At 34.3% G+C, this 12,492-nt stretch overlaps 1 protein-coding gene across 1 annotated transcript in view; it reads right to left on the reverse strand.

Moving 5' to 3' along the window:
- Positions 1-2,263: 2,263 nt before the first annotated feature.
- The window catches only part of HDX (highly divergent homeobox), a 158,971-nt gene continuing 148,742 nt past the window's right edge, over positions 2,264-12,492 (reverse strand). Inside the window, exons 9-10 of the mRNA XM_061178991.1 lie at positions 7,081-7,203; positions 2,264-2,389 (exon numbers count right to left, since the gene is read on the reverse strand). Of these exons, the coding sequence (XP_061034974.1) occupies positions 2,264-2,389; positions 7,081-7,203 (249 nt within the window). The remainder of the gene's footprint in view (positions 2,390-7,080; positions 7,204-12,492) is intronic.

Below are 12,492 nucleotides of genomic sequence, written 5' to 3' on the forward strand. Positions count from 1 at the left end.
AAAAGGATTCCTAAGTGTACTGTTATGATTTATGCAGTTTCTATTTTAATGGAACTTTAAACAGGGACAAGGGAATCATCTATGCCATACCTAGTAAAATCCTTAAGTCTATTAAAATTTCTACTTAAATAATTTTATTTATATCCCTGAAAAAGTGAAAAGAAATAATTTATTTTGAAGTTTATGGCTTGCTGGGGAGTAGAAATCCAATATCCCTATTGCAGGAGTTCAATGAATATTTTTTGATTTATTGACTAATTGCTGAAGTGTGACAAGCGTAATCCATAGAGTTGAAAGATGTAGGAGAGAATCACCTATCTTTACTTAGTAACAAGAACTCAATAATAAGGGGCTTAAATTGAAGCAGGAGAAATTAGAATTTAAAGATAAACTCAACAACTAGTAAAAAGGATCCTAAGAGAGACTCGAAGGCCTGGAATTTGTTCATGTTACTTCAAGAAATGGTTTCTATATTTGCTGTATATAATAGAGACTCTTTATCTCATAGGGGAATTAGTGTGACTGATAAATTTAAACTTAATATCCAAGGTTCTGTTACTCAGCCCTCTTTTCTCTGAATGGAATTTGTCTTGTCAACAAGGAGTACTAAAAATTGTTTATGAAGAACCATACAGCTCTCAGCTAAAAGGGAGCATACCTAACCACTGAAATATTTCTGCTAACAAAGAACCATAACAGTAGCATGGCAGTAATATTAAATCAAACAAATAGCTGACAAAGTGAATGATTATCAATGAACCTTACCTATTTGTGTGTGTGGGAGGGGACATTTAAAGGTCAAAGACATTCATGACTGCATTTTTGTATTCATAAGTTGGTACCTGTGAATTCCAAGATCAAAATTGATTTTACTTACAAATTACAAAAATATCTGACATAGAAGCTTGATGGCCAAAAGAGCCATCTAGTTACTTCATTAATCTTTTAGATATAGATAGTATTTTAATCATGTGATACAATTCCACACTGCCAACTCACAAATATGTGATATTGTGTGCTCAGGGAGAAACTAGCATTTTCCCTTCTATGGGTCATGGTAATGCCATCTGGTACCCTGGAAGGGAAGGTCTGCAAAAAATTGTCTACAGTGTGGTGCTATCTGGTAGCTACTAATAGAACAACTGGGTAGCATGCCCATTTTAGGAGTGTACTCATAGAATAGTATCCAGGAAATTCAGAGGAATGTGATTTACAACCAAAGTAGTATAATTCTTTTTGGATATTATCCTTGGCTGATGACTCTGTACAAGTCTCGCATGGAAATGAGGTAAATTTTGTGGCAAAGCTAAGTGACTAGATTAAAAAAAAAAATGCAAAGAAAACTCAGTGGCTTACCTTGACTTCTTGTTTCATAAAGTGTAAGAACTGAAGAAATATTATGGTGATGGTGATAAACTTGTAATATTTGTGCAACATTTCGTCTAACTCAGTTATACAAATTTACTAGTAGAATGTGAATCTTATCAATATTTGTCATTTGCAGCAATGAAGAGCTCCCATTAAGATTAATCTTTTACAACATTTTGTTCTATACACTTAATAATTTATTTGACTTCATGTTCATGAATTACTTTTCCATAATGCTTCCCCCCCAAAAAATATTTGGGTTACATAATGGAAGAATACCAATAATTTACAATTATATACTAGTAATCACTTCAATTTTCAATCATTAACTTAAGTCAAATTCTCATAGGGGTTTAAAAATAAATCCCAAGACTCATCCAGGTTAAAACATTTTTAAGGTTTTGTTTTCAATTTTCAGTCCACTTTCCTGAATAAAGGTGTATGTGGATGACAGGAAAAGGAGAGAGGAAGAAAGAAGATGTAATGGCTACAAAAACAAGACTAATCAAGCTTCAGTAACTTGATAAGCTATGTTGAAATATCTTTGTTTTTGTGTCTCTGGTCAAAACTATTACTAAAACTAAGATTCTTCTATAAAACCAAAAAGACCTTTCATAAATTAGACATTATGCATTTCATAGCTAAACTGCTCAAAATTAAATACATTTTTTCCCAGAGTTCCATCAGTTTGGAAAAAACTCTCAAACAATGCTTTTAAATTTTACATACATCTTTTTGCACCACAGCCATTGTATCTTGTTAATCCTTCAGTATACATTGTTTGACAATATCTTTTTCCAAATGAAGAATTTCGGGGCAACAGAATGCAACTATGTTGAAATGCATACCTGTTAGGTAGCCAAAAGGCTGTATCATATATCCTCCCCCCACCCAATCACAAACTGTCTGAGGCATTTTTCTCTGATAAAGAAGACACACTGAATGAGGTATCATCAGGCTCCGGTGAGGCATGATTGAAATCCATCTCTTCTAATTCAGGAGGTAAATCTGACAGCAGTGCCTGAGTCAGAAAAATCAATTGTTTTGAATTAGTATGTGGACATATTTTTTCCAATTTTATAGTTGTGGTCCTTTCACATTGATTTATTCTTACAGATTTAAATAAAGGATCATTTCTCTTTCAGGTCCTTATACAATATCTTACCTAAGAGAAAAATTCTTCATATACTATTAAGGAAGTAACAAAATACTAGATCTTGAGAGTGTGGATTATATAGTGTGGAACCCTGGACAAAAGGGAAATAAGGAGAGAAATGAGCAACTATTCTGAACCAAATGCTTTGAAGTGTTTGAGATAAGTGATTTTCATACTAGTTTTGAGTGTTCAATGATCACTGCTAAAGGGCTTTAAAATTATATTCCTTATTAAAATAGTCCTGCTTGGTTATGCTGTGTCCTTCAGACTAAAACACATTTCACAAAAGACTATTTTGTACTTCAGTGGGAGAAAGAACTTAGCAGTTAGGGAAAAAGTTCAGCTACTCTACTTTAGATTAAACTTTAACAATTTAAAAGTCCAAGTGATTTTTTTTCTTTTCTTAGGCCATGCCCGTATCTACAGATGGCCAAGCATTCACCAAGACACTGCTGAACCAGTGAATTTGGCTGTGTAATGATGTATCTAGAGGGCTGCTCATTTTTCTGCTGGAGTAATTAGGATAAGCCAAGAGCCATGAACTAAACTGTGCCATGGTGTAATTGTTTCATCTGGAGTTGCAGAACATGCATTCATACTAGAGAAATAAATAATTAATCAAGTTTTTTCTGGTTGGTAGTGCTGATGCCCATTTGACCATCAGAAATTGCAAATTAAATGGTTAATTCGCTGCTCCTAATACCAAAAAGAATGTAGCATATCTCGGCAATTTTTAGACAACGTTACTTGTAGTGTGGGCTTTGGGTGCAGCAGTAAACAAAGATTAAGGGAACAGGAACAAATGTAAGCTTGCCACTACCCAAATACGGAACGGAAAAACAGGGCATGTTAGAGAACACATGAAATCCACTGTTGAAATAAGACATTACTCTCCTATTCTCTTTATTAAAAGAAGTGACAGCTATAAATCCTATAGTTTTTGTCTTAGAGCAAAGAGGAAAGATTAGAGCTTTCTGTCAGGCTGCAAAAGGAAAGGCTAACTCCTTCTGAACAAAAATTTATTATTTATTTTATGCTATTAAATAGTCCATGAACTTCTTGGTGAAACTGAGAGTACTGTTTACAAAGCAGTCACCTAAAGGTACTACATACTCTCTAAGGTTTCTAGATTGCAGTCATAGGACACAGAGCCATTTTCTTCTAGATCAGTTGTTTACCACTAACCCAGTCTAGGTGAAACAAAGACTTTGCTGATATTGGTTGATCATAGTTTATGAGAAATACATCACTGGATTTATTTCACTTTGCAAGTGTGAAGAAGCCCCATTAAAGAGGGCAAAGTGTTCCAATTAACATAGCTTAGAGTACTGGAAAGTCAAAGTAGATGAGCAGAGTTAATGACATTCTAAATTCTAATGGGGAGACCTTCAAATCAAAGAAGCACTACTATTTATTTCTTTCTCATTGCACTTAATGTAGTTGACTAAAATAAGTGTAGTATGAAATAGGAAAACTTTAATATCTGAGGCAGTATAAGGCACAACTAATGCATGAAGTCCACTTTAAAATTCTCCTTTTCAGTATCTTTCTGGATTGCAACATTGGCACACTGAACAAATCTTCAGATTATGTCAGTTGCTAGAACTGTCTTTTTCATAGACCAAAGTGAACACAATGAGCTTTCTTCACTCCAGGTTCTTCATCAGTCAGAGCCTGACCTAGTGTCACTCTTCCTAAGAGATTAAGGCATTTCCCAAATATATCATCAGTCTCTATAATACTTATTCTAGGCCCTAGGGTGTGAATGCCAAGTTCCATAATGTTAATCATTCTTATCCTCCTTGAAAAGTGGAGAAATCGAAGTTCAAGAAAGGCAATTGACCTGGCTAGAATCACATAGTGAATTATCAAGGGAAGAAAGACCATAACTAATGACTTAGCACAGTCCTGGGAACATTATTTTTATTTTAAAATGGCTATTGATTAAAAAAATATTTGGATAATCTAATATTTCAGTCAGACATTTCCATATATTTTTAAATCCTGGACTGCTTCATTGGAGCAAAGTATTCTGTGGACCACTCATCTCACTCAACTTACCAAAATCAAGATTAATAGAAAAACAGACTTTTAAAATGAGAAACCAGTGACAATATGGTTCTCTTTTATTAGGCAGAATAAAAATTAATTCCTTCCAGAAATAAACCTCTAAGTATTTCATAGTATAAAGATCAGTAGTTTAAGAGATGACCTGGATAACTTTTGTGGACTACTATAGGTGTCTTCTATATTTTTAGACCATATTTTGAGATCCATTATACCCAATCTCAACTATGAAAATCAGTAGTTTCTATTTGGGGGCTGATTATATAGGCCATGATTTTCAGTATAATTTTTGTATAACTGTCTCTCTTTCCCCCCAGCCAATGTTTTGTTCATATCTTAGTTCATCAGCCTTTTACCAGAGGAAAAGTACAAGAAAAAGAGAAAAATAAAATGTACCATGGGTACTTTTCTTTCTTGTTAGTGGTTTTGGGGAAAGAATAAAGCCAGGTTAGAATTAGAAAATAAAGTGCAGTTTGTGTGCCACGCCTTGATATCAAGAGACGTAAACAACTGCTAAGAAGCTGACCGTTCCAAACCATGCTACGACTTTTGGGACCAGGACCACACTCCAAGTTACTCCCATAGTTGGACCTAATTCTGCTTTTTTTTTCTTTTTAACATTTATTTAATTAAAATTTACAGTTCCTTTGGGACCATGTTCAAGTGGCATGTACATATATACACTGCTAGATGTAAAACCGATAGCTAGTGGGAAGCAGCAGCATAGCACAAGGAGATCAGCTCGGTGCTTTGTGATCATCTAGAGGGGTGGGATAGGGAGGGTAGGAGGGAGGGTGACGCAAGAGGGAAGAGATATGGGGATATATGTATATGTATAGCTGATTCACTTTGTTATAAAGCAGAAACTAACACACCATTGTAAAGCAGTTATACTCCAATAAAGATGTTAAAAAAAAAACAAAAAACTACCACCTTATTTATTTAAAAATCTGTACTTTCGGTTCTAAAAAACAAATACATTTTCAATATGCCATGGAATATGCATAACTCACATAGTAAAGCAAAATGCTTAAATAAAACTGGCAAAGGTAACTGAAAACTACTGTCTTGGGATGTCTGTGTATGTACAGCATGGGGGGAGCACAATTCATGAAACTGGACACATAATGTACATGCTGGTTTACGCCTCATGAGTAAATTCTTTTATAGTTTAAATTTTGTGGTTCAGTACTTTTGTGAAATATATAACGACTTTTTTCTTATAAAAAAGGGAGAATTGTTGGATGCTAAGACACTAATCTTTTTCCCTAGAGATAACTCGGTTAGGCTGTGTATGTGCAGTCTTGCTTGAATATAAGGGATAAATGTTTGTACTCCGGCTGAATAAAAAACTCTGAGACTGCTTAATTAATGGTTACCTGTGTGACATACTACTTACATTGAATTTCTCTGATAAAGAATCAACATGGTAGTATACAACTCAGAGGCAAATTTAGTATCTTTTAGCATTAAATGGAATATTTAACATAATTCTATATTCCTTTTTAGCAAGATTAATACATTATTTCACAAATTTTAACTGAAAAAATGAGACAGAAAATGTGCTTTGGGAGAAATTTGTAAACAAAAATCCACAGTGACAAACAAAAGATGTTGCATTTCATCTTTGGGGTAGAGCAGGGGTCCTCAACCCCTAGGCTGCGGACTGGTACCGGTCCTCGACATGTTAGGAACCGGACCACACAGCAGGAGGTGAGCAGCGGGTGCGAGAGGGAAGCTTCATCTGCCGCTCATCTCACCATCGCTCCCCATCGCTCGCATTACCACCTGAACCATCCCCCCCCCACCACCTGGTCCGTGGAAAAATTGTCTTCCGTGAAACCAATCCTTGGTGCCAAAAAGGTTGGGGACCGCTGGGGTAGAGGAACCAAACACTATGGTTAAATTGGGAAAAGTGAATGCTGCACTGTGGTCACAAAGAATTTCACAAAGTAATCTCACCTTTTTTTAGTGATGAGCAACATATCATGAAATAAAAGGTATTCAAACACCTGTGAACTCTAGTAGGGGCTGGAATGTAACTGAAATCCAGAAGAGAGGCAAATGCCTCACTTCTTTCATTCAAAAAAGGTCCCAAAATATGTGCCTCTCCAGTTAGTGTAGCCCCATCTCTACAAACATTTTGAGAATTTCTTTAAAACTAATTAAATGAAATGATATGAACAAGATGGGGAATACAGTCAATAATTATGTAGATAATATTTTAAATGTTTTCCCTACTTAATGGCGGCTTGGAATTAACAAAGTATGTTAATCAGTTATTTTGATTTTCCACTAAAGTAGCACACAAAATCTGAGTATTTTTTCTCAATAAAGCTGTGCTTTAAAAAAAGTCCCAAAGTAACAAATCCTTCCTTGATGCCAAGTAGGAATGAGGTATAAAAACAAAAAAATATGTAGAACCCAAGTGTGACATGCTACTTTTCAACATGATACATTACAGCTTACTATTCTCTTCTGTCACTTACCTGCTGTTGTTCCTTATCGTCAGCTTTTATAGCTAGTATCAAGCTTCTTACAAATGTCTGAAGTTTAAAATATTTTTGCTTTTGAATCTCTAGCTCATTTTCAATGAATCTGACTTCTTCATTCTGAAGGAGAAAACATCGAATAATACAATTACTCTATGCAAACCTAGGACTGTACATGTTTGATGTACAATAAATTTTTAAAAAGCAATCAACTTAGAGGGACAATAAAGAAGATAACATTTTAGCATAAAGGAATATAAAGCACAGAAGTAAATTATCCTGTTACTCAAAGGCTGCCTTTTAAGCAAATCACCAACAGAAAATAATCTGCAAGGTCAAAAATCGAATCAAATAAATTCCAGTAAGAGAAAAATCAAGAAACAGTTCCCCTCTTGGAAAGACTCCTCCTACATTAAACCTAATTAGCATTTGAATTAGGATTAATAATAGAGCTCAATTAACCCCAAGTAAAGAGCAATAGCAGATGCAGTAATGCTGAATGTACCATTCACAAAGTCAAATACTGAGGTTATTATTTTGTACCAAGAAAGGACTCAAATTTTTAATAAGACTGTCTTAAGTAGTTTGCTGAGGCCCCCACCTTTATGTAAGAGTTTGTTATTTAGAAAATATCTCCAAATTTACCACTGTGTACCACTGATTTGAAACCCAGTCTCCACTATTTTTCCTAGTTGTGTAGGAAAAGAACAATAGACTAGGTTTTGGGAGGATTTTAGTGCCAGGTCTACTGATAATTGTGTAAAGTTGGGCAGGCCAATTAACCTGTGATTCTATTTACTCATCAATAAAATGGATATAGTACTAGCAGTCTTTGGGAATTCTAGCTTGAGGGTTATAAGGCTCAAATAAGATAATGGCCATGAAATTGCTCTGAATAGATTTACTATTTAAGCTACAATAGTCAAGAAAGTGTGGTATTGTCAAAAGGGTGGACGTATAGATCAATGGACAGAACAGAGTCCAGAAATATTTATTATATATTACTTTATACATATATAATACATACATAAATATATATATATACATACACATACATATTTGGTTGATTTTTGATGAAGATGCTGAGGTAGTTCAATGGACAAAGAAAGAACAGTCTTTCAACAAACAGTGGTTGAACAATTGTAAATCCATACCCCCTCCAAAAATGATTATTAACTCTTACCTCACATCATGTACAAAATTTAATAAGAAATGGATCGTAGGCCTAAATGTAGAACCTAAAACTATAAAACTTCTAGAGGAAAACAGAGGAAAAAAATCTTTATGTCCTTGGGTTAGGCAAAGATTTTTCAATAGGACACAAAAAGCATGAAACTTAAAAGAAGGATTTCATTAAAAAAAAACAAAACAAAACACAACCTTTGCTTTTCAAAAGACACTTAAGAAAATAAAAATACATGCTACATATTAGGAGAAAAAATTTGTAAATCACATATCTGATAAAGGACTTGCATGCAGAATACATAAAGAGCTCTTGTAGCACAAATATAGGACCAGCAACAGAATAAAAAGCAGGCAAAATATTTGAACATACACTTTATCAAAGAAGAAATGTGAATGGCCAATAAATATGTGAAAAATGCTTAATATCGTTTATCATTAAGGAAATGCAAATTAAAATCACAAAGAGATACTACCACCAACATACTACAATGGCTAATGTTAAAGAGACTGACAATAGCAAGTGCTGATGAGAATGTGGAGCAATTAGAAGTCTCATACTTTGCTAGTGGGAGTGTAAAGCAGTACAGCAACTTTGGAAAATGTTTTGGCAGTTTCTTATAAAATTAAACATACTATTTTTTACCATCTGACTCAGCAATCCTACTCTTAAGTATTTACCCAAGGGAAATGAAAACACATGTCCACAAGAAGACAGATATGAATATTCATAGCAGCTTTATTCATAATAGCCCCAAACTAGAAGTAACACAAGTGTTCATCAGCAGATGAATAACAAATTGTGTTCATGGTTACACAACTGTGTCCAATTGTCAAAACTAAATGTATGAAAAGGTGAATTTTATTGTATGTAACTTATATATCAAAAAACCTGATTAAAAAATTTATTACCCAGCCCTCTTGCCAAAAACGTGAAAATAAGCTGTGCGTATTCTCTGCAACCAGAGAATCTGTCTCAAAGAGCATAGCAGGACCTTTAACAACATTTGCTCAAAAAGCTGCATAAAATACATTAAAATTAGTTAATTCTATGGGCATTCTTGTTTCAGTTGAGAGGATACAGTTGTATTAATCATATTCTATCTATGAATATGTTAACTGCATCAATTATTTTATCAGCTCAGTTTAGAACTTATTTTACCTAATAAAACTGCTTCCTTTTCAGACCATTTAATATCAAGTGAATGATCTGCAAATGATGATTCAAGCTAAATTCCTTGTTCAAAGGCACTCTACAGTAATCTAAGTTATAAGTAAGCATTATAATAAAATTCCACGTGCTTCTGCTATAATACACTTGACTAATTCTAAACTTTTTGTATTTTTAGTATTCATTGTCAGAACAGCAGTATTAGTAAAGTGCTGACCAGGGAGTCTTTTTGAATACAGGAGATATCGATCATCATTATCACAGTGTCGTTTGAAAGCACAGTCCTTTTGAGCTACACTCACAGTCCATTAGAAAACATTTTAAAAACAGTAATTCACATTTGCAAAAGTCAGGAAGCATCTTTTGGTATGCAGATCTCTAATTTCTCATGCAAATATTCCTCCTCCTCAGTATTTATGCAATGTTTTTAAAACATAAACAGCTTTAAGATAATTTAATATTTCAGACATTTTCTTCTTGGAGCTGCTTTTTGCAAGCCTATTAAACACTTCCTAGATTACAGGCAGTAATTTATGTGTACTTTCAAGATTTTCCTAAGCAAATGGTTTGCGAGAGGAACTAGTAAGATAACATCAGTCACTGCATTTCACGAAAAAAGACCTAGCTCATTTTCCTTTTTAAAATCTTCCCTACATTCCCACTAAGCTTTGTCAATTCTCCAAGATAACTGTAGGGAGCACTCAAGGCTTCATGTGGACCGGGGCTTTGATCTCTGAGCAGGCTACTGATGGATGCCAAACTTGAGGTGTTATTTTATGATATAGCTACTCATGCCTCAGAAACTCAGCTAATCAACTTGTTTTATAAGCATTTGGGGTTAGTTAGAACTCCTAGCAATATGGATTTCTAGCAAATATCTCAGTCAGAAACTCCACTATGCCCACAATGAATATTGATTTTTGCATAGTAGTAATTACCAAACACACATAAAAAACATTCTTTCATTTTGCTACAGTGAATCCCAAGAACAATGAGAGATTGTTCAATTTAGTGTGGGGGGAAAAAAGTTATAATAATCCAGCTGCGGATCTTAATTGATTTTATATAAGTGAGCACTTGCATAATAATATTAAAAGTATTTCCAAGGATAAATTAATTAATTTATTCACTCACTCAGGAACTAGTTACTGGACACCTATGTCCTAGGCACTAGACCAGATAACATATACATGAATAAGATAAGTATCTACAAGAAGCATATGATGAATATATTCAAGAAACCAGCAAGGTGATTTTGATCCCAAAACAAAGAACACTAGCATGTGTATGCAAATAGAATAAAACAATGTTCTCTCAAGGAAGATTAAATTTCCAAACTGGTAAGGCTATTTTATTTATTTATTTATTTATTTTTCTGGCTGCACTACACGGCATGCGGGATCTTCGTTCCCTGGCCAGGGATCGAACCTTGTGCCTCCTGCACTGGGAGTGCAGAGTCTTAACCACTGGACCACCAGGGAAGTCCCTGGTAAGGCTATTTTAAATCAACTTACTGAAATCGGCAATGAGAACTGCTATATGAGGTTTCACTTACACTTACTTCAGAATTAAGGTAACAAAATTCACTGATGAAGTGAACTGAAATATCTTAAATAATGATTATAAAGAGACATATTTTCTATATAGGTGCTAATTTTTGAGAGTTAAATAAAAGTTCATCTAGGATGGTGAAGTTTTATAAAAGATATCCTTAATAAGGTAGCGAAAGACCCCTTGTTCCCACAGCATTTACCAAAATGGAAAACACTGGATCATTAAATGTCCTTTAGAAGTCAATGAAAATGATAATTGAAATTTCTGGGCTGGATACTCTGGCCTGCCCAGGTCTTCAGCTTGAAACCTTCTCAAGTGGGCTGGTGCCCCAGAGGGGAAAGGTCCTGGAAAGAATCCTCTGAGTTCTGGGCCCAGCCCTATCTGAACTGTTTGAGTGTACTAAGTGGAGCACACTTAACAGCTGTGCAATCCAGTCCTCTCATCTGTAGTTTCCATAGCCTGTGCCAAGTGGTGGCTTGCAGAGCCATTTTAATTCTGAACTGGGCATTTAGAAATATTATATGACCATGTAGGAGAGATTAGAAGGATCTCCTGTACTTCCGAACCAACAACTTTATAATTTTATTAGTTGAAAATACAGTTTAAATATAGGATTATATTGTGCTCTTTGACCACTTAGCAAATAAATTTCAAAAACTAATTTCCTTCTGTGTTTACAATGTTCAATATTTTAAAGTCTGACATGTTATGAACATTTGGAAAACAGAATCTGTTGAATGACATAACTTTCAATTATAGTAAAACTGAAAAGATTTTTGAGAAAATGACAGCTGTTGGCTTTTCTGATTAAATGTTTTTTTTTGTTAACATCTTAAGATTACTAGTCTCTGCTTTGAAGATGTATGATATTCAAGAAAATAACTTTTGTGCATGAAAGGAATGAATCTGTTGCCAAATTTCAGAAGGCCCCAAATTACCTAGTAAGACAGGATATTGATTAACAAAGGGAAAACAATTACACATCTATGCAGAAAACATATTGACATATAGACTGATAGCTTATGTCAAAATTTAATAAAAACAAAATTATGTATGGCACACTGTCAAAGTAAGTCTTTCAGTTCAGTAACAAGTGACATTAAGAAAAGGTCATTTCTATTCATATTCATTCAGTATTTGCTTTGGGGATTGTTTTTAAACTTCTAAAACAGGTATATTATTATGTTAAAAAAAAGTCTTCAGAAATTGAAATTCAAGATAAAATTAGCAAGGGACACTGGAAAAAATATCCCCTTTACCATCATTTAAAAATGTACATGGGCTTTAAAAAAAACATTGTCATACATTTCACATTAACCACCACTATGCCTCATCTTGCCATACACCATCAATAATTACTCATGCTCAGCAAACTGTGCTTAAAACCATAACCACTAAACCAGCCAGCATTAATTAAAATGTTCGGCACTCTGACTGATATCCAAGTGCCTGAGAGAGTCAATGCAGAGTCCCGGTATACCTAATTTATCAAATGGAAGTGA

Source organism: Eubalaena glacialis, chromosome X (assembly GCF_028564815.1).
Source record: "Eubalaena glacialis isolate mEubGla1 chromosome X, mEubGla1.1.hap2.+ XY, whole genome shotgun sequence".
Classification (NCBI taxonomy): Eukaryota; Metazoa; Chordata; class Mammalia; order Artiodactyla; family Balaenidae; genus Eubalaena; species Eubalaena glacialis.